Below are 27,058 nucleotides of genomic sequence, written 5' to 3' on the forward strand. Positions count from 1 at the left end.
CCCCCCTTTCACCCCCGGCACTTCCTGGTCTCCTCCCCCGGCTGGCCAGCACTTGACCTGAGTCATGGTGAGAAGAAACCTCGCTGGCTCCTCCCAAGCAGCAGACTTCGGGTCTGGGCAGCCAGCCAGGCTTTCGCTTTCCTTTTCTCAGCACATGGGGAGGAGAAGGCAGAAGAGGCCTGAGTGGGCTTAAATTAAAAAGAAATTGAGACAGTGACTGATTTGGAGGTGTGTGAGAGTGTGTGTCAATTTCCCCTCCAAAGAAAGAGGTGGATTTAGTTTTGATTTAGTGAGAGGATCAATTTTGGGTCAAATTCACTATGTGCCAATTTAGATCTACTTACAATAATTCAGCGGATCATGGCTTCTCTGAGTCCATTTCATTAGAATGAAATGTGCACAGTTAAGTTGAATTTAAAAACAATTGAGACAAATCACTGCTATTTGGGGTCAACATCACTCAAATTTAGATGTACAGTAATTGAGATGAAACCTGAGTCTTTGGGTCAATTTCACTGGAAGGAAATGCGCGTGTTTAGTTTTAATTTCACTGATTTTGGGGACGGGGGAGTCAATTTCACTTCAAATTGAGTTTTACTGAAAAAAGTATTATTTGGTAAGTTTTTTGCAGTTTTGATTGGGGGGGGGAAATCTATCTTTACGGTGAAATAATTTTAAAAATGTAAGTTGATCACAACGCCTTTGTTGGGGTACCACAGAGTGATTTGGGTAAAAAAAGTTGACTGTAATTGAATCCCAGCAGCAGGACTGGGAATAGGACCCAGGAGTCTGGGCCCAGTCCAGCTGCTGGGTCAGGCTTCACAGGAAACAGCTCCAAAATAGCAACAGAGGGTCCTGTGGCACCTTTAAGACTAACAGAAGTATTGGGAGCATAAGCTTTCGTGGGTAAGAACCTCACTTCTTCAGATTCACTTGCATCTGAAGAAGTGAGGTTCTTACCCACGAAAGCTTATGCTCCCAATACTTCTGTTAGTCTTAAAGGTGCCACAGGACCCTCTGTTGCTTTTTACAGATTCAGACTAACACGGCTACCCCTCTGATACTTAGCTCCAAAATATTTTCTCCCCAGCTCTGATAATATTTCAAGCGCAATTCCTCTCAGTGATACAGATTACAAGAAAGATGAATGCAAGTGGAGTGGGTTTTGAATGATCCATATGCTTAAACTATTTATACTGATATTTCCATACACGCCTAGCAGTCCCCATCATGCCCCCCGCCTGCGCTAGGGGCTGTACAAACAGAACAAAACTTACGACCTATGTGAAATTAATCTCAGACCAAGATAAGTCACTTTCCACTTCGTCAGTACCGATTTTGCCACCATGGTTATATCACTTTAGATTTCACAGTAACACCACCTCACTCTCAACAGCAGGTCTCCAGGTGCTTTTCCATATTCTCTGTAGCAGATGGGGAAACTGAAGCAGAGATCAGTGGAGCGGCTTTACCCAAGGTCATCCAGTGGCCAAGCCAGGAATAGAACCCAGGTCGGTCCTGACTCACCTCTACAGGGCTCCTTAGTATGTAACATGTCAAAATCCCAGTGGCTTCAAATACTCTTTGGGGGCAGGGATAGCTCAGTGGTTTGAGCATTGGCCTGCTAAACCCAGGGTTGTGAGTTCAATCCTTGAGGGGGCCACTTAGGGATCTGGGGCAAAATCAGTACTTGGTCCTGCTAGTGAAGGCAGGGGGCTGGACTCGATGACCTTTCAAGGTCCCTTCCAGTCCTAGGAGATGGGATATCTCTAAATAAAAAAAAAAAAAAAAAAATACTCTGCTGTCTGATCTTCCTGTCTGGTGTCCTGCTGTGGCCATCCTCTGAGGCTGCAGAGGCAGGGTAAAAAAAAAATCCCAGATATATCTGACCAATTGTGCATTGGGGAAACATTCCTTCCTGACCACTGCTGGTGGCCAGCTGAAGGCCTGAAGCATGAAATTGGATTGGAGTTATTCTCTTAATGCACCAGTTTAACCATATACAAATAGAGGGCACAACCCAGCTGCCTAAAGTCAAGCACCTGTGTGAAGATTAGGGGCCTTTTCTGGAGGCCCAACAGAAACAAGTTTTTCTTTAGAAACTGAAACAAATCAATTTGCTTGTTCTGAAAAAAATGTCTAAACAAAACATTTGGGCAATTCTTCCTCAACATTTTTTTGAAGCGGGAAATTCATCGAACCCGACCCCATTGTGTGAACAGTTTGGGAATAGCGAAATCACTATTTTTTGACCAAAAAACCCCCCTGATGCAGTGAACAATTCCTAAGCGTCTCTATCTACCCCTCATAGACTGCAACCTTGTTCCCAAACTGTCGAAGGATAAGTGTTGAAGGACGAGTGACAGATCTCCGCAATGTTCTTCAGAATCTCAGCTTGCATGTTAAAAAAAAGCAAGTCTCCAGACGTTATAGTTACTGTGATGAAATGGGGTTTTATTCACCTTGTTATGTTGCATGTGAGTCTTACTGTCCTGTATTAATACTGTCCCTGTGTATTGCACCAATGCCTAGGTGGTGGGAATTGGGTGTGTGATTTTTGCTGAGGCCCTCGGGGGGCACGTGAGGCTGCCCAGATGTCTGCACGTATGTAACCTGAGACCCAGGAGGGGGATGCGACCAGGTAACACCTTTTGCCCAGGAAGCAGGGCAAAGACCAGGAGGAGGAGCAAAGGGTGTTGGGAGTCGGGTCGCTGGAAGTAGGTAGTCTGCAGCGCGAGACTGGAAGAGGGGGAGGCCAGGCCAGGCCAGTCTGCGGTGTGGGACTGGAAGAGTCGTCGTCCAGGGAAGTCTGCGGCGTGGGACCGGCAGAGGGGGAGCCCGGGGCAGTCTGCGGTGTGGGACCGGAGGAGGGGGAGTCCAGGGCGTCTGGGCCAGGACTCCCCAAGATGGACTTGGCTGAAAGTCACTGATTTCTGTGCTAACAAATTCTGTTCTCCGCTGTGTTCCTGACGACTAATAAACCTTCTGTTTTACGCTGGCTGAGAGTCATGTCTGACTGTGGAGTTGGGGTGCAGGGCCCCTTGGCTTCCCCAGGAGCCCCACCGAGGTGGACTCGCTGCAGGAAGCACACGGTGTGGAAGGGGAAGCTGAATGCTCCAAAGTCAGCCCCAGGAAGGTGGAAGCTGTGTAAGCTTCTTGTCCTGGTGACAATATGCTCAGAGAGAGGAGGCTCCCCCAGAGTCCTGACTGGCTTTGTATGGAGCAGTTCCAGAGCATCCCCCGGTGACTCTGTGACAGTTACAGAGAAAACCTTCAAATTGTGCCTTGAGCATCAGCAATGCTGCCTGAGTCTGCTCAGAGCCTGAGCCCAATGCTAAGAGAGTGGGGAGCTGCCTCAAATGTAACCAGTGCAGAGACGTCAGCCACAGGCGTGTACAGGCTGTGATGCTGTATGAAATCTGGGGGACACTTGAGGATATTATGAATATTAATATTGTAAATTTGCAATGAGTTGTGCCAGATATGCCATGTAAGGTATCTGCAAAACTGTTATGATTTGCCAGATATGATAATCTCATTTATGGCTTGTATCACCTCTGTATTATGAGTTATAGATATGTATGCATGTCTGTATTTCAAAACTTGTGCTATGCTTCTGGGTGACACCCCCAGACAGTTTGGGTGTCAGCACTGTCTAGCCTGCTTGATGGCCCATTAAGGACCATCAGCTATACAATCGACTCATTGAGAGAAGGCAAGGGATACTCTGACTCGGCAAGGCATGCAGGAGTGCGCATGGCTTCCAAGCCATGCGCTGAGCACCTTGTGTTGGAAACAAAGGAAGCGCAGGCCGTGTGGCAAGAGACTATAAAAGGCAGCTGCATCTTCTCCATTTTGTCTTCAGTCCTGCTTCTTACCTCTGGAGGAACCTTTCTACAAATTGAAGCTCCGAACACAGGACTAAAACACAGAATCATAGAGGATTAGGGTTGGAAGGGACCTCAGGAGGTATCTAGTCCAGTCCCCAGCAGGACCAACCCCAACTAATTCATCCCAGCCAGGGCTTTGTCAAGCCGGACCTTAAAAACCTCTAAGGATGGAGATTCCACCACCTCCCTAGGGAACCCCTTCCAGTGCTTCACCCCCCTCCTAGTGAAATAGTGTTTCCTAATATCCAACCTAGACCTCCCCCACTGCAACTTGAGACCATTGCTCCTTGTTCTGTCATCTGCCACCACTGAGAACAGTCCTCTTTGGAACCCCGCTTCAGGTAGTTGAAAGCTGCTATCAAATGCCCCCTCACTCTTCTCTTCTGCAGACTAAATAATCCAGTTCCCCCAGCCTTGCCTCGTAAGTCATGTGCCCCAGCCTCCTAATCATTTTCGTTGCCCTCTGATGGACTCTCTCCAATTTGTCCACATCCCTTCTGTAGTGGGGGGCCCAAAACTGGATGCAATACTCCAGGTGTGGCCTCACCGGTGCTGAATAGAGGGGAATAATCACTTCCCTCAATCTGCTGGCAATGCTCCGTTAGCCTTCTTGGCAACTGCTGACTCATATCCAGCTTCTCGTCCACTGTAACCCCCCAGGTCTTTTTCTGCAGAACTGCTGCATGACCCATCCAAACTCTGGATGTGTTCCAGAGGGACTTTCAAGCCAGCAAACTCACCAATACTGCTAGGAACCTAATATGTGGACTCTGAAGTCTTTGTATGTACATGACTGTTTTACCATTTGACGTCTCTCTCCTTGTCTTTTCTTGTTTCTTTATAATAAACCTTTAGTTTTAGACTCTAAAGGATTTGGCCGACAGCGTGGTATTTTAGGTAAGATCCAAACCTATACGGACCTGGTGATATGGCTGATCCTTTGGGGTCAGAAGAACATTTTGTCTATGGAAGCAGAGTTTTTTAATTACTTCTCACTGGACTGGACCCAGGTGCTGACTGGGAGGCAGAGAACTGGAATGCAGTAAGATCACTGGGCGATTTCTTTTTTGTGTCTCGCTAAGCAGTGTGGGGGATCAGAAGCACGGTCTGGGACTGGTTGGGGAATTTAACTTCAGTGTTACCCAGCAGTTGTTGGAGGATCTGCGCTCCCTTCTGCAGCCTGCCCTGACCTGGGCACCCCGGGTCACACAGGCCTGGATCCCACGAGACGGAGGGGGGTAGGTGCTGGGAGTGTGACTACCAGTGCCCCTCACTCCCGACCTGCAGCCCCTGATAGCCCAGTCCTGCCCCCCAGCTCTGCCGGTGCCCCTCATTCCTGACCCGCAGCCCCTACTAGCCCAGCCCTGGGCTTCCCCCAGCTCTGCCAGTGCCCCTCACTCCTGACCCGCAGCCCCTACTAGCCCAGCCCTGGGCTCCCCCCCGAGCTCTGCCGGTGCCCCTCACTCCCGACCCACAGCCCCTGCTAGCCCAGCCAGTCTCCTGCCCTGGCACTTGATGCCAGATTGGGGCCCCATGTCCCATTCCCCACTCCCGCAGGCTGGCTGGTCTCTGTTCTTCCTGTCTGGGGCCCCACTGGGAAATTCCTGAGTTTCATTTCAGGAGAAGAGGAACGGGCAAATTCCCCCTCCAGCTGGGCTTTGGCTCCGCTCTGCAGTGGGATCGGCCATCCCCAGCTCTGAAAGAAAGATTTCCCAGCAACAGGAAGAAAAAGAAGAGTGCAGAGCCGGAACCGGCCTGAAGGAAGAGGCTGTGGGGCCGGCACTGGGGGGAAATGTACCTGCCCCCCATCTCATCTCCTTGGGGAGTTGCAGTCATCCCAGCTGTGATACGGAGTCCTGGCCCTGCCTGCACTAGTGCTGTCTGGCAACCAGTCCCTGGGGGTCTGGACCCACACAGAGACCTACAGAGACAAACACACCAAGATCTGTCACACAGACAGACCCACAAACACACACCGATAGTACAGACACATACAGACTTCCCCCTGCCCCACAACACACACCAGACCCGGAGACTCACAAACACCACACAAATTGCACACACCGACACAGACACACAGCTCTCTCTCACACAGAGACACACCCACAGGGCTCAGAAGACCCAAAGATCTCACACACACGCTTGCACCCCCTTCCCGCTTGGGGTCATCTGCAGATTTTCTAAGCCTACGCCCCACTCCATTATCCAAGTTGGTCATGAAAATACTGAATCGTCCAGGACTGACACCGGCAGTATCCCACTAGATTCGCCCTCCCAGTCTGACAGCGATCACTTGATAACTACTCTTCGAGTCCCGTCTTTCAGCCGGTCATGCACCCACCTTATATTGATTTCATCCCTCCCATGTTCCCCAGGTTTGCTTCTGACAATGTCCTGTCTCTCTCATGTCTACTGCCTCCCCATCTACTAGGCCTGTCAAAGGATCACCCCCGGATCTCAGTCGACCTTTTGCCCACCGCATCCTCACGGTCAGCTGATTATCCCCCCATGCTCCCCCAAATCCTTTTCCGCGTACCTGCTTTTCTGGAGAGAGTCCCCCGGCCAGTAAGTCAGGCGTGCGTTTGTCTTGATGACGGGTGGGCTGGGTTGAGACCACGATCAATTGCGCTGACCGGTATCCGTCCGTCTGATGTCTGGTACGTAGATCGGAAGCGGTTTGTACAGCATCGAGCGGGGGGCCCTACAGGAACAGAAATCATCCATAATAATTAAGAATAATAAATTATCCAGAGGGGTTTGATGCTTCCTCAACAACCGCACTTAGGAAGCATCACGCTAGGTTATAACACCCACTCAGGGGCTGTAAATGGGTTACCTCTGTAATGCCAGTGTTGAGGGAGGGAATGGGGTAACTCTATGGGCTAGTGGCTAGGGACCCCGGAGTCCGGGTTTAGAATCATAGAAGATTAGGGTTGGAAGAGACCTCAGGAAGTATCTAGCCCAACCCCCTGCTCAAAGCAGGTCCAACCCCAACTAAATCATCCCAGCCAGGGCTTTGTCAAGCCGGGCCTTAAAAACCTCTAAGGATGGAGATTCCACCACCTCCCTAGAGAACCCATTCCAGTGCTTCACCACCCTCCTAGTGAAATAGTGTTTCCTAATATCCAACCTAGACCTCCCCCACTGCAACTTGAGACCATTGCTCCTTGTTCTGTCATCTGCCACCACTGAGGTTCCATCCTCTTTGGAACCCTCCTTCAGGTAGTTGAAAGCAGCTATCAAATCCCCCCTCACTCTTCTCTTCTGCAGACTAAACAATCCCAGTTCCCTCAGCCTCTCCTCATAAGTCATATGCTCCAGTCCCCTAACCATTTTTGTTGCCCTCCACTGGACTCCCTCCAATTTGTCCACATCCTTCTTGTAGCGTGGGGCCCAAAACTGGACGCAATACTCCAGATGAGGCCTCACCAGTGCCAAATAGAGGGGAATAATCACGTCCCTCGATCTGCTGCCAATGTCTCTACTAATACAGCCCAATATGCCGTTGGCCTTCTTGTCAACGAGGGCACACTGCTGACTCATATCCAGCTTCTCATCCACTGTAATCCCCGGGGCCTTTTCTGCAGAACTGCTGCTTAGCCAGTCAGTCCCCAGCCCTGCCACAAGCCTGCTGTGAGATCCCAGGCTAATCTCTGCCTCACTGTTGACTCTGGTGTACAGCGCGAGTCACTCCTGGAAAAGGTGGAATGAGAAGAGCATGAAATTCTCCCGCTAGTGATCTTCAATTGCTCTTTCCTCTCGGCCCGGATTCGCCTCTCACACCGGTTGCACGCCACATATAAAAGAGGGTGTCTCTCTGGCAGCTGTAAATTAAATTATATGAACCTCCTTTCTTCCTCATTGACCAGTAATTCAAAGGCACTGGTTGCAAAGTCAAATGGCTTAGAGAAGAGGTTTTGATATTTTCCCATCAAAACGTGGCATTTGCAAAACATTTTGTTTAGATTCTGACCTCATTTTTCCACAGGGGAGAGCTGGATCTTTTTTTCCTCGTCAGCGCCATTATAAATCTGATATTTCAAACCTTCTGAGTATTGAAGTATAGTAGAACCTCAGAGTTACGAACCCCCAGAGTTACGAACTGACCGCTCAACCACACACCTCGTTTGGAACCGGAAGTGTGCAATCAGGCAGCAGAAGAGACCAAAAATAAGAGCAAATACGTTACTAAAAAATCAAGGGAAAGCAGCATTTTTCTTCTGCATAGTCCAGTTTCAAAGCTGTATTAAGTCACTGTTCAGCTGTAAACTTTTGAAAGAACCACCTTCACCATAACGTTTTGTTCAGAGTTACAAACATTTCAGTTACGAACAACCAGGTGTACTCTAAGGTTCCATTGTATTAAAAATATGCTTATCTGACCACTAGATGGCAGCAAACCTCTACAGAAATAATCTGTAGTAGCGTTATCAGTTTGGGGGCTAGGACTCCTGGGTTCTCTACCTGGCTCTGGGAGGGGAGTGGGATCTAATGGCTTAATGGAGGGGTTTGAACATTTTTCCATCAAAATTTGGCAAATAAAACGTTTCACTCTGAAAATGTGTCAAAAATGGGATTTTTTTTTTACTTTTTTTTTTTGTCACAAAGAACAAATTATCATGTCTGCCCCCTTGTGGTGGAAAGTTTGGGTATTGGGCAATTGGCATTTTCTGACGAGAAGAAAGTTCCATGTCAAAAATTCCTGACCAAATCAAGTCAAAAAAGACTCTGCTCTTGGTAGCCATGGGATTTTGGAGGAGATTACCCCGTCACAGATCCGCAGGGTCTATGTTTAAGCAGACACTTGGGAAGACCTCTTCAGTGTACCAGACCCCCAAGGGGTTCCAGAGCATCCATGCCGTCGCAACGCCCGTGAGCTCTGCCCAGCGAGTCCAAGGATTTTATGCTCCTCAGGGACACACACCTCAGCAAGGATTTGCAGTGACACCCGACAGACCTTTGGAACAGGGTCGGGTTTGTCAGTCAGCTGGAACATGGCCTCAGAAGTCCTTAGGTTCACACAGAAGAGCAAAAGATAAGACCAAGTCTGTCCTGCCCAGTGCCAGGGCTCCGTGGCGCCGTGCCGCTGTGGAATGATCTTTGCTTCCTTCCTCTGTTTCTGTTCCTTTGTGACAGTCTGGGTGCAGAGCTGCGGCCGCTGCGTCTCCTTCAGGTGCCTTTCCCTGAGCTCTGTGGAGCTTGAAACCTTGTCTTGTAGAACCACATAAAAGACATTATCTCCCCTGCCTTGTCTCTCTCTTATCCTGGGACCAACATGGCTACAACACCACTGCAAACATCCTAAAACCAATGGAAATCAGACGCCTATTACCATTGGTCTTAGAATTTGAGCTCTCTCCTAGGTCATGGGCCAGGAGGCTGCGTTCGGAGCAGTGGATAAGCGTTGACATGCTAGAGCTTTTTACCTAGCTTAAACAGCTGTAATATTGCCTGGACTGAGGGCGCTCCGTGTGCTTTAAGCTTTAAGCTACTTGGTGTAGTGTTCAGGACTTCAGACATCATAAGCTTGAGCAGCTGAAATCACGGTCAAAACCTTCAGATGGATGAAGGTGTTCTAGACCTTGGAAGTGTTGGAAGAAGGAGATCTGGGATGGACCTAAGAAAGGAGCAGGCTCTTGCTGTGTTACTCTGGGTGTAAACCCTCCAGCTCAGACAGAGATCAGAACCAGCCCCATGAACTCCAGGAGTAACTCCACTGGTTGACACCAGCGTGAGAGGGGAATGGGCCCCAATTGATTCCAGTGGAATTACTCCTGATCGACACTGGAGTGAGGGGAATGGGACCCATGGACTCCAGTGGAGTACTCCTGAACGACACAGGGATGTAAACACATGAGAAATCAGCCCCAGTGATTCAGCCGGAGGAAGACACCAAAGGGACTGACAACGAATGCCTCCATCAAGCAGTAGAGAAAACGCCTGGGACTTAACGACAGAGAGGATGCACAAAGAGAGTCGGAGGATAGACAGGGCTGGTGAAATCCTAAGCGAGGTCCAATGGTGCAGGAAAAATTCAGATAAGAATGTCTACATGGAGAATTATCTCAGCATAGCTATGCTAGTCAGCTTCCTCTCGTGGACATGATCCAAGGCTCAGACCAGCTGATAGCTCTAGGCACAGACTACGGAAAACGTGGGAAGGCTGTTTGTCCAATAAAAGATATTTCCTCACCCACCTTGTCTCTCTGCTATGTTTATGAACACAACAGACCAGCTAGGCATTTCCTGGAAGGCCGACGGAGGAGTCTCGGAATGCAAAAGCTAAGAATTCTTAGTGGGAATCACCATCAATGGGAAAAATATGTTCTTGGAAGAAAAAGGTTCAGGCGACTTGGAAGAGTAGCTGAGAACCTCTATGGCGTGGTGTATTGAAAACTGTAGTATATAGCTTCTCGACTCTCTCTGAGCTAAGATGTGAAAAAATTATCTAAGCTATATCATTTCAAATTCTCAGGCATTTTCCTGGTCCTGCAGGCTGGCTGGTGTGGTCTGTATGGAAGCATACACTCTAGGTATTGCAGCAGTCAGTTTACAGCCAGCCAGCCTAGAAAAGTGAAGTGAGTTTTCTCTGTTTGTTTTGGGGAGCAGCCTGTTTTGTCTCTCTGTTTTTGGTTCTTGAGTGTTAGGGTTATTCATTGTAAGCAATAAAGTCATGATGTGTTGCAGTTTCCAGCAAGTCTCCAGAATTTTATCTTGGTTTTTTTCTCTCTAACTTCTCTGCTTGTATGCCCTGAACATATTGTCCATAGACCAGGGAGAAGGAGTAGTAGTATTTTTATGAGCAAGATGTGACTCAGTTTCCCCTACTCACTTGGTACTGCTAGCCACTGGGTGTGAAGGGGTTAGTTTCTTCCTTGGGGTGGGGGAATGGGGTCAGAGTCCCAGGAGGCAGGGCTGAGTTGGTACGAATTAAGTGTCCAGAACTGTCGATGAAGCAGAAAGGCAGCAAGAGATGAAACCCAGGGGGCTGCAGGCAGGGGATTCCATCAGCAAGGACTGTGAGTGAAGACTAACCAAAGATATTAGATCTTAGATCCTGGATTTCAGGTGACTAAAAATGCCAGCTTCTTTTGGAAGCCTGCCCTGAATCTCTGCAAATCCCTAAAGAACGAAGTCTCTGCTGGGGAGCCATGGGGACAATCGAGCTGCAGGGCCCAGTCATAGAATCATAGAAGATCAGGGTTGGAAGAGACCTCAGGAGGTATCTAGTCCAACTCCCTGCTCAAAGCAGGACCAACCCCAACCAAATCATCCCAGCCAGGGCTTTGTCAAGCCTGACCTTAAAAACCTCTAAGGATGGAGATTCCACCACCTCCCTAGGGAACCCATTGCAGTGCTTCACCACCCTCCTAGTGAAATAGTGTTTCCTAATATCCAACCTAGACCGCCCCCACAGAGTAGTGGAAAAAGTGAAGGGGCCTAGCACAACAAAACAGGGTGCAACCGGAGAGGCTGAAAGATTTGGGCGTTGTGTGGTGGATCAACAGCTGAACGTGAGCTCCCAGGGCAACGCTGTGGCCGAAACAGCTAATACGATCCTGGGACGTACAAACAGAGGACTCTCAAGTAGGAGCAGAGAGGTGATTTTCCCTCCAGATTTGGCATTGGTGCGACTGCTACTGAAATCCTATGTCCAGTGCCGGTACCCACAATTGAAGAAGGATGTTGGTGAGTTCCAGAGGGACCAGAGAAGAGCCATGGGAATGATTCAAGGATTAGAACGTGATCCGTTTAGCTTCACAAAGAGAAGGTTTACACTGGGATCAAGTCACCTCTAGTCAGTACCTCCAGGGGGAGGAAGTTGATTTCAGTAGGAACTAAGAGCCTTGGAGAATTTGGGCCAATTATAGCGACCTCCTTTCTAAAGGGCTTTGAGATCTGCTGACGAAAAGAGCTAGACAAGAACTAGGGATTATTATTTCCCAACCCTTCAACCATGTTGCAGTTACAAATTTCATCCCCGAGTAACTCTTTAAAGTAAACCTTGCTTCCTGAAAGGGGGAGAGTGGGTACTGGACACTAGCGAAGATCAGAACCGGGTGTTTTCAAAACAGATGTCCTGTGATTTTTAGTGGAGGGAGGGGGAGCTGTATTGCAGGAACTCTTTGCTCGAATGACCTCAAATTAGGATTACTAGACCTAGTGCAACCATGTTGCAGTTACAAATTTCATCCCCGAGTAACTCTTTAAAGTAAACCTTGCTTCCTGAAAGGGGGAGAGTGGGTACCGGACACTAGCGAAGATCAGAACCGGGTGTTTTCAAAACAGATGTCCTGTGATTTTTAGTGGAGGGAGGGGGAGCTGTATTGCAGGAACTCTTTGCTCGAATGACCTCAAATTAGGATTACTAGACCCAGTGTGTCCCCCTGAGGTACAATAATTTTCAAGACAATCCAAGCTAGCCGGTGTGGATTTTAGGGCACATAGAAAAATCTGCTGTTAAAAGGAAGCTCATCTCAACCTTAACTACAGTGGCCAAAATAACATTGATTATCAAGAAGGTCCCAATGTGACACTGTGGCCAAAAGGGCTTAATGAGATTCTTGGATACATAAGCAGGGGCAACTTGAGTAGGAGTGGACAGGTTCTATTACCTCTGTATTTGGCACCAGTGCGACCGCTGCTGGAATCCTGTGACCAGTTCTGGTGTTCACAGTTGAAGAAGGATATGAATGAATTGGAGAAGGATCAGGGAAGAGCCATAAGAATGATTAAGGGACTGGAAAACATGCCCTATTGTGAGACACTCCCGGAACACAATCAATTTAGCTTCACAAAGCGAAGGTTATGGGGTGACTTAATCCCAGTCTATAAGTACCTACATGCGGAAATAAATTTGGTAACAGAAGGCACTTTAATCTAGCAGACAAAGGTCTAACAAGATCCGATGGCCGGAAGTTGGAAGGAGACAAATTCAGACTGGAAATAAGGTGTACATCGGGGTAGGCAACCTATGGCACGTTTGCTGAAGGTGGCACGCAAGCTGATTTTCAGTGGCACACTGCCTGGGTCCTGGCCACCGGTCCGGGGGGCTCTGCATTTTAATTTAATTTTAAATGAAGCTTCTTAAACATTTTAAAAACCTTATTTACTTTACATACAACAATTGTTTAGTTATATATTATAGACTTATAGAAAGAGACCTTCTAAAAACGTTAAAATGTATTACTGGCAGCGAAACCTTAAATTAGAGTGAATAAATGAAGACTAGGCACACCACTTCTGAAAGGTTGCCGACCCCTGGTGTACATTTTTAACAGCCAGGGGAATTAACCATCGGAACGACTGTGGTTGATTCGCCATCACCGGCGATTCTTCAATCAAGATTAGATGTTTTCCTGAAAGATCTGCTCTAGTTGAGCCAGGAACCAATTCAGGGCAGCTTTATGCCTGTGTTATAGGAGGTCAGACTGGATGATCTGGCTTAGGATCTATGAAATAAAAAAAATAAAAGCAAATAAAAAAACCACTCAAAAATAAATCTTCTCAACGATTAATGTGTCCACTTACCCACTAGGTGGCAGAGATGAACTGAGTGAAGAAACATACTGATTTGATTCTGTTGCGCAGTACTTTGAAATAGAATGAGATAAGCGCCAAGATCCCTTAAAATATTCCTGTGTGTTTACCAATATAGATACATCTGATGTTTAGACACACGCCCAACTCTGCTAAGCCGCCGATTTCGCCCGATCCATCTCTAACACAGATTTTATTATATAATTCTGAGCTTGCTAGTCTTCAAATACATCTAACGAAGTAAGCTCTAAACAGCGAAGGGAACCATTCTATTGCACAAAAGTAAAACGTTTAGCAAATGTTTGGGGTGCTTATATAGACAGCTAAATAAGATTCAAAATAGAAATGTGTGCACCTTCCAAAAATTATACACATACATAAGAACGGCCATACTGGGTCAGATCAATGGTCCATATAGCCCAGTATCCTGTCTTCCGACAGTGGCCATTGGCAGATGCTTCAGAGGGAATACTACTAGGAAATCATCGTGCTTGAGAAATATGACTGGTAAACTCAAAAATAAACTCCTTTGAGCAGGGCCGGCTCTGGCTTTTTTGCCGCCCTAGGCAAAAAAGCCACCCGCCACCCCACCCCACCCCCGCCACCCCCCAGCGCGGCAGGGGAGGGCGCCGAGCCCGGCTGCGGGCCCGCAATCCCCGACCGGCCGGAGTGCCGGGGGGAGGGCGGCGAGCCCGGCCGGGGCACTCCGCTCTCCCCGGCGGCCAGAGCGCCGGGAGGAGGGCGGAGAGCCCGCTGTGGCTCCGCTCTCCCCAGTGGCCGGAGCGCCGCGGGGAGGGCGGCGAGCCCAGTCGCGGCCCCGCTCTCGGGCCGGAGCGCCCCGCCGCGCCGCCCCCCTCCAGGCGCCGCCCCAAGCACATGCTTGGTGGGCTGGTGCCTGGAGCCGGCCCTGCATTTGAGTTACGAGATTCACTTTGAGTTTTCGACATTGGTGAGGCCTCATCTGGAGTACTGTGTCCAGTTTTGGGCCCCACACTACAAGAAGGATGTGGAAAAATTGGAAAGAGTCCAGCGGAGGGCAACAAAAATGATTAGGGGTCTGGAGCGCATGACTTATGAGGAGAGGTTGAGGGAACTGGGATTGTTTAGTCTCCAGAAGAGAAGAATGAGGGGGGATTTGATAGCAGCCTTCAACTACCTGAAGGGGGGTTCCAAAGAGGATGGAACTCGGCTGTTCTCAATGGTGGCAGATGACAGAACAAGGAGCAATGGTCTCAAGTTGCAGTGGGGGAGGTCTAGGTTGGATATTAGAAAACACTATTTCACTAGGAGGGTGGTGAAGCTCTGGAATGCGTTACCTAGGGAGGTGGTGGAGTCTCCTTCCTTGGAGGTTTTTAAGGCCCGGCTTGACAAAGCCCTGGCTGGGATGATTTAGTTGGGAATTGGTCCTGCTTTGAGCAGGGGGTGGACTAGATGACCTCCTGAGGTCCCTTCCAACCCTGATATTCTATGATTCTATGATTTTGAGGAAACTCAGCCAAAGTTATCAAGTTCCACATAGTTTAAGAGTTAGGGCTATTCTTAGATACTAGGCAGCTGGGAGAAGTTTGTTAAATATGTCATTTCTCTCCCTTTGAAACATCCTTCATGCTCTTTAACGCACAGCGTTTCTATCTGCTTGTGCTTATTTACTCATGGTTCGGAGGCCGCCCAAGATGATCTGAAATAGCCCAAATAACGCGACTATCCAGGCATGCTGCAAAAGACCTTTGTTGGGCAGGATCTCTAGAGACAGCTTCCTCGATGAAGGGGTAGGTAGCTGGCCGTCCGAGACCCTGTGAAGCAATGATTTTAACACTGCTCAGATTTAATTTAATTATATGTTTAATTATGCTAGGGTGCATCAGCGTGTCAGAAAGGCATCTTTCGGATTTGAAATCTAAAAACAAAATAAATATAGCCCAGAAACTGGGCTGGGGGCTTCCCACCCAGCGTATTATACAAGATAGGACTACAATGGTCGCTCCTGGTGTTATAATCTATGCATCCATGTTAGAACGACAAGGGACCCAAGAGATAGAATTATTGTGGACGGCACGCAGCTCCATTTCCCTCTGCTTAGCCTCGGAGAGCTGAAATCCAACCACATCTGACCTAGTTACACTGCTCTTTTATGCACGTACCTCTTTTATGGCTGTCACACAGCGCCGCACGGGTGGATTTTAATAGCTTCGCTGAGGCTGTTTTCTGCTCAACTCCCATCCCTCCTGACACCTCTCTCTCAACCGGGGACAGCTGGCCAAGCTTCTGAGCACAAGGCACTTTTGAACATCTTAGAAGCGACTTTTCAGGAACTTAAGTCTCATTGAAAGTCAGTGAAATGTAGGCTCAACTCTTCAAAGGTATTTAAGCTCCTAACTCATCAGTGATTTCAGTGGAAGTTAGAACACACTGAATCTTGATTTAAAAAATGGTCAGTGAGAGAATCCACCACAGCCCCTGGTAAGTTGCTCCTACGGTTAACTGCTCTGTTAAAATTTTATGCCTTATTTCCAGTCTGAATTTGTCTCGCTTCAATTTCCAGCCATAGGAACATGTTATTCTACCTTTCTCTACTTGATTGAAGAACCCGTTATTAAATATTGGTTCCCCATGTACATACTTACAGACTGTGATCAAGTCACCCCTGGTCCTTCTCTTTCTTAAATTATCTAGATTGAGCTCCTTGACTCTCTCACTCTAAGGCAGGTTTTCGAATCCTGTAATCATTCTCATGGCTCTTCTCTGATCCTTCTCCAATTTATCAACATCCTTCCTGAATTGTGGACACCAGACCTGGACTCGGCATTCCAGCAGCAGTCACACCCGTGCCAAATACAGAAGTAAAATAACCTCTCTGCTCCTACTTATGCTGCTCCTGTTTACGCATCCAAGCACTGCATTAGCCCTTTTGGTCACAGAGTTGCATTGGGAGTTCATGGTTCACCTGATTATCCACCACACTCCCCATATTTTTTTTCAGAGTCATTGCTTTCAAGGATAGCCCCCCCCCCCCCCCAACATGTAAATATGTAGCCTACATACTTTGTTCAGAAAACAGCCTCCTCTGTTAGGAACGTGGGTGAAATGCAGCCAACCAGCCTGAGGCCCTTCTGTATGACGTCACCTTATGAAGCAAGCAGATCCAGGCACGAAAAATCTCCAGGAGAAGCTACAGAAGCAGTGGTTTCTTCCCTTGAGCTGGAAGGCAAATACCAGAGAGGGTGACATTTCAAGGGACTCTCCCTTGTTTGGAGCCTTTATGACAAGATAGCTTTGTGAAAGAGGTGTTTTAATCCAGCTTCTGTGGGCTGTTTGGATGGTTTTTGTGGTCCCAATTGGTCTTGGAGTCTATGAATCCAACCTCATGTTTCAGGGCTTCAGCTGGTCACCTGCAGGGGCCAAGAACGGATTTTTTTCCCCCACCCGCTGTGTGTTTGCAATCTCCCCTGCCCCCACCTTCCTCTGAAACATCAACAATTGGCCACAACAGGAGACAGGACAGTGCTCTGAGCTTGTCCAGAGAATCCTCTCTGGATGCCTGGCTGCTATGTCTTGCTCACATGCAGGTCCAATTGATCGACAGATTTGGTGGATGGGAAGGAATTTCCTCACAGATCAAATAGGCAGGGACTTTGTGTGTGTGTGTGGGAGGGGGGGAGGAGGGGGCAGGGAATTCACCTAGTCAATTCCCTGCCATTGCGGGGGCCCCAGACTTGGCACCTGGCGCTCTTCTGTTCTCGGCCAGTTTAGCATCCTGAGGGCTGACATGCTTTGGTCTAACTGAAATCATCAGGCTCAAGGTAGCAGTATCTGGGTGAAATTGACCAGCCCGTGCTCCGCAGAAGGTCAGACGAGATGATCCGACAGCCCCTTGCGGCCTTAAACCCACTTACACCTCCTTTGGGAAAGGGCACAGATGGAAAAAATCCACTTCACGAGCTCCCCAAACTGGGTCGAACTTAAAAAAAGGAAAGTCCACCCACTTCTGTTTATTTTTACTCTAGATTTGTTTCCTGTCAGGCACAAAGCGCAAGCAACTACAATTAAGAGCCACAGAGGCCCATTAGCAAGACAGGGGGTCTCTAGGGACTGGCCATGTTCCAATCTGCCTGGCTGGTGTCCCTCATTTCCCCCTATTTACTGCCACCAAGAAACTCTACTTGAGGCTCAGTGTCACATCCTAGGTGACAAAGGAGAAGAGCACGTCCGGGAGGGTGTAGGCTGTGAGGCAATGCCCTCTTTGTGATCTGAAAGTCACATGCCAAGAGATCATTTTAAGATCAGAGGAAGCATGAGTCAATGGAGGTGCTGGTAAGAAGGGGGTCAAGCTGAACTTAGCCAGGGATCATGCATGGCTAGTGACTGTAGATGCCAAACCGTCACTACAAAAGCAGGGTGGAATTTTTCAGCTGAAATTTTTGGCCAAAGAAAAGAAAGGTTGAGATTCTAAATGTCTGTTTCAAACTTTACTTCAAGTTTGAATTGCTAAATCACAAAAATCAAAGTGTTACATTTTGGGTTAAATTCAACCTTTTCTGTGACATGACTTTTTCCTCCACTGTTCAGTTCACCAGAGTTCCAAAAATTCTCGTTTCTACCCAAAATGACCCCCCCACACACATTTTTTAGAACAGCCAGAAAACAAAACAGTTATTTGCACAATTCTAGTTCTGACAATTTTAATGTGTTCTCTTTATAGCCCTGCCCTGAAGTGGGGTACCCCAGGATCAAGTTTTCTTCTAGAGGAGAGGCCAACCAACAGAGATCTGTGGTGATCAAGATTGGATGTTTTTTCTAAGAGATTCTACTCTAATTTAAACAGGAGATAATTCAAGGAAGCTCTCTGGCCTGTGTTATGCAGATCAGACTAGATGATCACAGAGGGCTTAGAATCTATTAAATTTCGCATGATAAACAGCTGGTGCTTAATGAGAGTTGTTAGTCACCAAAATCTTAGTCATACCCTCTCCCCTAGGCCAGGTAGAGATAGGTAGTTATGGCATGCAGCTCTAATCTCAGGCGATGGTGCAGCCAAATCCACATGGAGTTTAAAGGGCCCATTTTAAAGAGCGGTCGGTGGTAGGAAATGAAAACCTGAAGTCCTGAGTAGGGGATAAAATGGAGGCACCTCGGCAGAACACAGGTGCAGAGAACTATCAGAGAGGCTCAAAGAGTGGGAAAGAAAGAGCAGAGGCAGCTGTGAGAGTTAGAGACCGTTTCTGTGCCACCTCGATAAAAGTGTTGGGTCTACAAAGGGGACAGAAGCTGCACACGGTCTTAAAACGACACAGAAGTAGGAGCAGGCCATAAGATAACTAGAATGACTCTTCTAGGAGGTTGTTTCTGCTGCTAGCCCCTGGCAAGAGATGCCACAAATCAATGCGAGTACCCTTCAAATTTGAGGTTAGGCACTATTCAGGATAAGGCAGGACTCTGGCTCTGCAACAGGGCTTAAAAGAGAACCACCTCCTGCTCTAACCACTACAGACCATTCCCTAAGCCAGAGCCAGGGATAGAAAGAGTCCCGACTCCCTGTCCTGATGATTGGACCTCCCTCCCAAGTAACAGCAATGTGGTCTACTGATGACCCTGCCCCCAGGCACCACCTCCCTGCTGGAAAGGAGATCAAGGCAACCTAATAAACGTTGACATCTCAGGTTTTATTAAAATTAAATATAAGTTACAGTAGTCAAATATTAAAGACAACAGATGCAGACATTCTCTATTTCAAACCCTTCAATATTTAAATTCATTTCACAGAAATGCTACAATAGCAGAGAGCACCAAGAAGCCAGCCTCTTCGTCTGAAACCCTCGCCTCATGCAATATAGTCACATGCAGCACTCCGGAACTGGGGCCAGACAGGAATTCTGCCTGCCGATCGGGCTGCTAACTTGCGCAATGGTAAAGGATAAGGGTTGGCAGATAATTTGGCAACACCACCACAGCAATAGGCTTTTCATTGGGATTCGCAGAGAAAGAGGTCATGGGTTTGAGGGGTATTTTTAACTAGTTCATTAGTACACAGACTTAACCTTGCTGTCTGAATCCGTTAATACTTGAGGTTCAGATTTTGCCCGTACAGGACTTTCCACCAGAGATATTTACAGTATCTGCTGGTAGGTAGGTCAGTGGCATCGCTGGCATTTTATATGGCAGAGAGAGGTGGAGAGTGGAAGAGCCAGACACGTAGGCATTTCAGGGACTGCAGATGTCAGGACCAGACAAGCTGTTGGGATGCCAGCCTCCAAAATGATCAGCCACCAGGCCTCATGGTGACAGGTGGTCAGAGATCTCCAGGAAGGGACACCTCTGCCTATCTGCTGCTGATTCGACCCGACAGCCCCCGTCAAGTCTCCGTGCTCCAACAGAGATGAGCAGTGATGAGTCAAGGCCGCAGGCGATCACATCAATTCCGGGTGCCTTGCGAATCTCTCTCCGCAGGTTAATGACAACCAGGAACTCTAGCTCCAGTGCTATGGTAGAGTCCCATAGAGCTGATGGAGTCTGATGAGACCGGACAGTCAGTAACTACCTGCCTGGAGGGGAAGCGCAGCCAACACTGCGTGGGGGGAAGAGCTGGTTTCTCCTAAGAGTCTTCAAAGCCTTTTGACGAACAGCCAGCCCCAGCTCTTGGGGCTAGCCCTTGGAGCCTCACATGATGTAGCAGGTCATGAGGGCGAGGTCCTTCATCTCTGGACCGTAGGCTGCGGGAGAGAGTCACAGAGCCGTGAGTACAGGCAGAGACGTAACTACACAAGCGAGAACGTCACCCACCCCACTTCCCGGCCCACACAACCCAGTCTGGCAAATATTTACCAATGAAACGCCGCTGCTTGAGGATTTCCTGTCCCTGCGTTAGAGAAGGGGACTGAGCAGAAAGGAGGGACAGATCCTGATGATGCCCGATCTCCTGCCCCACTTGTCTCCGAGAGCCCCCCACCCCCACTCTAACCCACTAGACCCCACTTCCCTCCCAGAGTTAGGGATGGAACCCAGGAGTCCTGGCTCCCAGCCCGCTCCCGCACCCCCACTCTTATCACTAGACCCTACTCTCCCCATGGCCAAGGACAGGGGGTGACGTCACCCCTCCAATAAGAGATGACATCACCAAGGAGGGGGAATGACATCACCCACCTAGGAGTGAGGGGTCACATGCTGGGGGGATTGAGCTGACGTCACCCCCCAAGGGTGGGCATGATGAGGGGGGGAGGGAGTGACTTGACATCTCCCACATCACCCCCCCCCCCCAGAGACCTCTAGGGGTGGTGGGGCGCACGGGCTGAAGGGGGGGTTAACTTGACACCTCCCTCCGCCCCCATTGGCCAAGTGACGTCAGGCTCCCTCCCCTCAGAGCCCGCCCTCGGCCCAAGTGTGAAGGACCCGGATGTAAGTGGCTAAGGCTCTGCGCCCTCCTCAGGCGCGTGCGGCCCCGCCCCTCGGGTAGGCAGCGCGCCCCCGAACCGTTGAGACGGTTGGAGGGGAGCGGGGGAGTTGAAGGAGCGCGCGAGGCGAGATACTCACGGTTGATTGGCTGCCGCTCCCGCGCACTACTGCGGTTGCCGCCGCCGCCTCCTCTCAGGAGCTTCTTCAGCGCCCGCCACAGCCGCGATTGGCCCGCCTCCTCCGGTACGTCATCGCCAGGGGCCGCCTCCTCCTGCTCCCCCGCTCCTTCCCGCCCGCCAATCCGCTTCCAGAGCTCGGGGTCGACGGGGGGCAGGGCCAGGCGGCGCCGGCTGCTGCTGTTCCGCCATCTCCTCCCCGCCTCCCCGCCCCCGCCCCTGCTGCGCACGCGCAGCGAGGTGAGGGTGCGGCAGAAGGGGCATGTGACCGCCTCCCAGCCCTGGTCGCGCGCCAGGCGGCAGAGGCAGGCGGTGCAGAGCGCGTGGCGGCAGGGGGCGGGGCGGCGCCAGGCGCCGTGCGCGGGCCCGAGACGGCGCGGGGCGCGCGCCTGGCGGTCATAGGGCAGGTAGCAGATGCCGCACTCCAACTCGGCGGCGCCCGCCTCCGCGTTCGCGTCCATGGCTCGCGTGTCCGCTGCCGGCCGCCGTACCCGAGAGGGGGAAGGGGCCACGCGCGCGCTCGGACTCGTTCTCTCGCCTAACGGCTTCCTCGCGCGGGCCGGCGGCGGTTATATACCCGGCCTGGCCACGCCCCCTGCCTGGGGGGCGGGGCCCGCCCGCGGCCCAAACCCCGCCCCTTCCCGGACCCGCCGCGCGGGGTAGCCCCGGACTCCTGGGTTCTCTGGGGGGGGGATGGGAGCCCGGACTCCTGGGTTCTCTCTGGGGGGGATGGGAGCCCGGACTCCTGGGTTCTCTGGGGGGGATGGGAGCCCGGACTCCTGGGTTCTCTCTGGGGGGGATGGGAGCCCGGACTCCTGGGTTCTCTGGAGGGGATGGGAGCCCGGACTCCTGGGTTCTCGGGGTGGGGGGTGGATGGGAGCCCGGACTCCTGGGTTCTCTCTGGGGGTGGATGGGAGCCCGGACTCCTGGGTTCTCGGGGTTGTGGGTGGATGGGAGCCCGGACTCCTGGGTTCTCGGGGTGGGGGTGGATGGGAGCCCGGACTCCTGGGTTCTCGGGGTGGGGGGTGGATGGGAGCCCGGACTCCTGGGTTCTCTCTGGGGTGGGGGGGATGGGAGCCCCGGACTCCTGGGTTCTCTGTGGGAGCCCCGGACTCCTGGGTTCTCTGGGGGGGATGGGAGCCCGGACTCCTGGGTTCTCTCTGGGGGGCGGGGGATGGGAGCCCGGACTCCTGGGTTCTCTCTGGGGGGTGGATGGGAGCCCCGGACTCCTGGGTTCTCGGGGTGTGGGGTGGATGGGAGCCCGGACTCCTGGGTTCTCTGTGGGAGCCCCGGACTCCTGGGTTCTCTGGAGGGGATGGGAGCCCGGACTCCTGGGTTCTCTCTGAGGGGGGGATGGGAGCCCGGACTCCTGGGTTCTCTCTGGGGGTGGATGGGAGCCTGGACTCCTGGGTTCTCGGGGTGGGGGGTGGATGGGAACCCGGACTCCTGGGTTCTCTCTGGGGGGGGGGGCGGGGATGGGAGGCCGGACTCCTGGGTTCTGTCCCCGTCTCTGACCTTGGGCCTGTCACAGTGTCACTTTCTCCCGCTGTAAAAGGAGGCACAGAGCAGCCGACCGAAGGAGCTTGGTTCGGGAAACCCCAGGGCGGCGCCTCCAGCTGCCGGGCTGAGGGGATCCCCTAACCCTGGTTCCCTGGCAGAGCCCAGACCGCTCTGTGCCCCCTTCCCCCCCGGCTAACGGCCTGTTTCCGTCCGTCCGAAACCCGTCGCTTCCCCTCACGCCTCTGCCGGCCTCCTGTGCGTGCCCCCGGCGCAGCCCTCAGCCGGGCCTGGGGCCCCTGGGCGCCCGCCAGAGAGAAATCATAAATAATTCCCCTCTGAGGGGACCGGCTCTCTGGCGGGGCTCGGGGTCTCTGCGCAGGCTACTTAACGCCGCCAAGTCTGGGTGGCCGGCTGCGTTTGCCGGAATGGCTCGGCCGCAGGCACAGAAATACCAGCGTCCCTCTGTCTCTGCAGGACACAGTCACAATTTCTGCGCATCACTGTCGTATGTAACGGTCCCAGTTAAAATCAGGGCCCCGTCGCACTGGGTGCTGCACGGACTCCGGCCGAGATTGGGGCCCCGTCGCGCCAGGCGCTGCACGGACCCCGTTTGAGATCGGGTCCCGTTGTGCCGGGCGCTGCACGGACCCCGGCCGAGATTGGGGCCCCGTCATGCTGGGTACTGCGCGGATGCAGACAGCCCCTGCCTCAAAAGAGCGATCAATCTCAATAGGCAAAGGCTAGGTGGGGAAACTGAGGCACTGAGAGGGTGGAAGTGATAGCCCAAGGTGGGGATAGACTCGGGTGCCCACGCCCAGAGCCCCAGCCACTAGACTGAGCTCTCCCTTCAGCCTTCAATCCAGCCGAGGGCCTGGACTGACCCTCCGTGCTTTACAGGACTGGGCATGTGGGCCCCCCGGTGGGTCCGGCTGTTGTTCTGACAGGACCCCATGGCTTACGGCCTCCCCCTGCCCCGTCCGCCTATTCCAGCTTCCTAATGTGGTTCTTGCACATCCTGTCCTAAACGATCGTGTCATGTGGCTGTTAAACCTCAGTGGTGCCCTGCCCCAGAAGTGGCTGCATTCCGGTCCCGGGCCAGCGATCCCTAGGCAGCGTTGCTCTGGGGCTGTTACCCAGCTGCCGCATGCCACCCCAGAGGTGGCTGCATTGGAGTGCTAGGTGAGCAATCCCTATGCACTGTTCCTCTGCGACTGTTACACGGCTGCTGCGTCCCACCCCAGAGGTGGCCGCGTTTCTCGGCGGGCCGTCAATGCTGCCTTGGTTTCCTGCGCCGGAAAGGGGCTGAGGAGAGGGAGTGGCAGGATACCACGGGGGTAGGATGAGGTCATCCCCCAGCTGCTGGTCCAACCATGCGTCATTTGCTCTTCCTGCAGGTGACGGGCCCTGGCCTGGATCCAAGTGGAGTCGGCAGGCCCAGCCCAGCGTCCCAGCCCCAGGGCGGCCGGAGCCAGCAGTGGCTGGAGTCGTTAGCAAATAGCTGGGCTCCCTTGTCAACAGTGGGCCTGGATGGGTGATTAGAGTGGGGGGTTGGGAGCCAGGTTCTGGGTTCTCTCCCTGTTCTGGGAGGGGAGTGGGGGCTAGTGGTTAGAGCAGGGGTGGCTGGGTGCTTGCAATTCGCCACGGGTTTGGCGCATTGGGCGGCTGTGTGGTTGTGCGGCTGTCTCTGGCCCCATCTCCAGTGCGTTACCTGTTGCCCGCGAGCGGGGGTATGGCGACGGTCATGGTGCGGGTGGCGGCACAGTGTGCCAGTTCGTCTGGCTGTGCGCTGGTGTACCCGCGACCATGGTCGTCTATGGCGTCTCCAGGCCGACCGCCCTGGTGGTGGTACATTTGTGGTGTCCCCCCCGCGGGTTGTGCGTGGGCGATTGATAGATCGGGTGTGTTTATGTCCCAAACATCCGCTTTCCTCTCCAGCACCCGTGTACCCCAACTATCCCTTCTCCGACTGTCATAGAATCATAGAATATCAGGGTTGGAAGGGACCTCAGGAGGTATCTAGTCCAACCCCCTGCTCAAAGCAGGACCAATCCCCAGACAGATTTTTGCCCCAGATCCCTAACATGGCCCCCTCAAAGATTGAACTCACAACCCTGCGTTTAGCAGGCCAATGCTCAAACCACTGAGCTATCCCTCCCCCATCCTACAACCAGCCTGATTTCCCCTCCCCAGACCCCAGCTGGTGCAGGGGGGTTTCCTGTTGTCTGCCTGGCTCGGGGTTGCAACAGGATTCGGACACCCCCAAACCAGCAGGAACCTTGGCCTGTCCCGTTCGCTGTCGGCGGGCCTTGGTTTTACTGGAGTCTGGGCTGGGCCTGGGGGTGTCGGGGTGAATCGGGGGGCCTGGGAGCTACAGAGGGGATCTAGGTGCCCGTGTGACCCCTGAGGCAAATAGCTTCTGGGAAGGGGGAGATGACCCGGCGGCCTGTGCCCTGCCGCATGGCCGATTTCCCAACTTCTGACTCACACCCACCAGCCACAACCTGTGAGTCATTCCCAGCGGGTAAATAAATACACCAGGTGCCTACATGCCACACAGCCAGAAAGCTACAGGTGTCCCGCCCCCGGGGCCGGCTCTTAACCCCCTCCTCTCCGGTACGGGGGACGGACCCAGGCCTTTCTCCCCCCGGCTCCCACCTGGCCCCAGGGTGGGGACCGGCTGGCTCATGGGGCAGGGGCCTGTCCCCTCTAGGGGGTGCTGGCTCCCACCCGGCCCCAGGGCGGGGACTGGCTGGCTCAGGGGGGCAGGGAATGGGGCAGGGGCCTGTCCCCTCTCGGGGGTGCCGGCTCTGCAGGGCTCGGAGTGGGGGCTGGGCAGAGAGGTGCGCGCCGGGGGTTGGGTCCTGGCCTGATTTCCCAGCCCCGGGCACCGTGCCAGCTTCCACCAGGATTTGCATAATCCCAGGAACCGGTTTTCCCAGGATTACTCAACCCGGCGCCAGCGGCTGGGATTGTAACCCGGAAAGGGGGCTGAGCAAACTGACCCCCAGCCCTGGGCTTCCCCCCAGTTCTGCCGGTGCCCCTCACTCCTGACCCGCAGCCCCACTGCTATCCCCTCCCAGCCCTGCGAAATAATCACACAGTCTTATGGAAGCTGCAAGCGCACCCAATCAGATCTCGGCCCCCCACATTGTGCCAGGTGCTGCACAGACTCCCGGCGAGCAACGGGCACTGCCCCAAAGACTAGCCAAAGAGGTGGGGAAACTGAGGCACACAGCCCCACCCGCCTGTCTCTGGAAATTGAAGCCGCCACGTGCCCGGCCAGCCTCCCTCGGTCATGGGAGGCGCGTTATCCCCACGTGCTGAGGAAGCATGAAATTTGTCGGCTAATTACTGTGGGCCTGGCGGCTGGCTGGGCCAGACCAGCCACTTTCCTGGCACGGCTGTAACTGGGGTGTCACTGCACCCGAGGGGTGAAGAGGAAGAGGCGAATTAGCGAACAGGACGTGATCAGGCGGGTTTGGGACGCGGCGCGTGGGGGCGCCCAGCCGGGTGCGAGAAGGTGGAAGAGCAGGGACCGCCCGTGGGAGTTGGGCGCCGATATGCCATAGAGGGGGCAGCGTGGCGCACCGTGCCAGCCCCTGTTCTTGCACTGGGCGGCCCGGCATCACACAGGGCAAGGGGGTTACAGCCAAGATGTGGAGTGACGTCTGATTGACGCCTGAATGAGTGTGTGTGTGTGGGTGATTGTCCCAGTGCTCCTGTGGAGTGACTCCTGATTGATTCTGGAGTGAGGGAGTGGGAGTCGGCCCCAGTGACTCCAGTGGAGTGACTCCTGATTGACTGTGGAGTGAGGGAGTGGGAGTTGGCCCCAGTGACTCCAGTGGAGTGACTCTGGATTGACTCCGGAGTGAGCGAGCGGGGGATCAGACCATAGACTCCAGTGAAATGACTCTGGATTGACTCCGGAGTGAATAAGAGGCTAACTGGGTTTATGGGTCAAGTATTTTGTCCCCTCTGTTATTCTCCGCCGGGATTAGCGAGATATTGGCCTGATCCGAACTCAGTCATGTAGCAAACGACTGGTACGTCGGATGGACATTGGGGTGTTTGGGGTTTGTTTTGGGGGGGAGTGGGAGCTAGCCCCACTCCCCTCCCAGAGCCAGGGAGAGAACCCAGGAGTCCTGGCTCCCAGCCCCCGGCTCTAACCACTACACCTCACTCCCCTTCCAGAGCTGGGGAGAGAACCCAGGAGTCCTGACTCCCAGCCCCCCCTGCTCTAACCCACCAGTCCCCACTCTCCTCCCAGAGCTGGGGAGAGAACCCAGGAATCCGGGCTCCCAGCACCCCGGCTCTAACCCACCAGCCCCCACACCCTTCCCAGAGCCGGGGAGAGAACGCAGGAGTTCTGGCTCCCAGTCCCCCGGCTCTAACCACTAGACCGCACTCCCCTCCCAGAGCTGGGGAGAGAACCCAGGAGTCCTGGCTCCTGCCACGCGCCCCCCTTCCGGGAGCTGGGAAGCTGTGACGTTATTGCTATAATCTGGAACCATATAGATCATTGTTGCAACCAAGGTTCTGTAGTGGCACCAAAATCTTGTATAAAGG

At 52.5% G+C, this 27,058-nt stretch overlaps 1 protein-coding gene across 1 annotated transcript; it reads right to left on the reverse strand.

The window, feature by feature from the left end:
- Window positions 1-19,072: 19,072 nt before the first annotated feature.
- Window positions 19,073-21,453, reverse strand: RNF227 (ring finger protein 227). The gene is made up of 2 exons (XM_065417122.1): window positions 20,955-21,453; window positions 19,073-20,137 (listed from the first exon to the last, which is right to left on the reverse strand). The coding sequence occupies exons 1-2, from the start codon at window positions 21,451-21,453 to the stop codon at window positions 20,085-20,087; spliced, it is 552 nt and encodes a 183-aa protein (XP_065273194.1). The 3' UTR covers window positions 19,073-20,084.
- Between the last annotated feature and the right edge of the window lie 5,605 nt (window positions 21,454-27,058).

The sequence above is a fragment of the Emys orbicularis genome, chromosome 15, assembly GCF_028017835.1.
Source record: "Emys orbicularis isolate rEmyOrb1 chromosome 15, rEmyOrb1.hap1, whole genome shotgun sequence".
Taxonomy (NCBI): Eukaryota; Metazoa; Chordata; order Testudines; family Emydidae; genus Emys; species Emys orbicularis.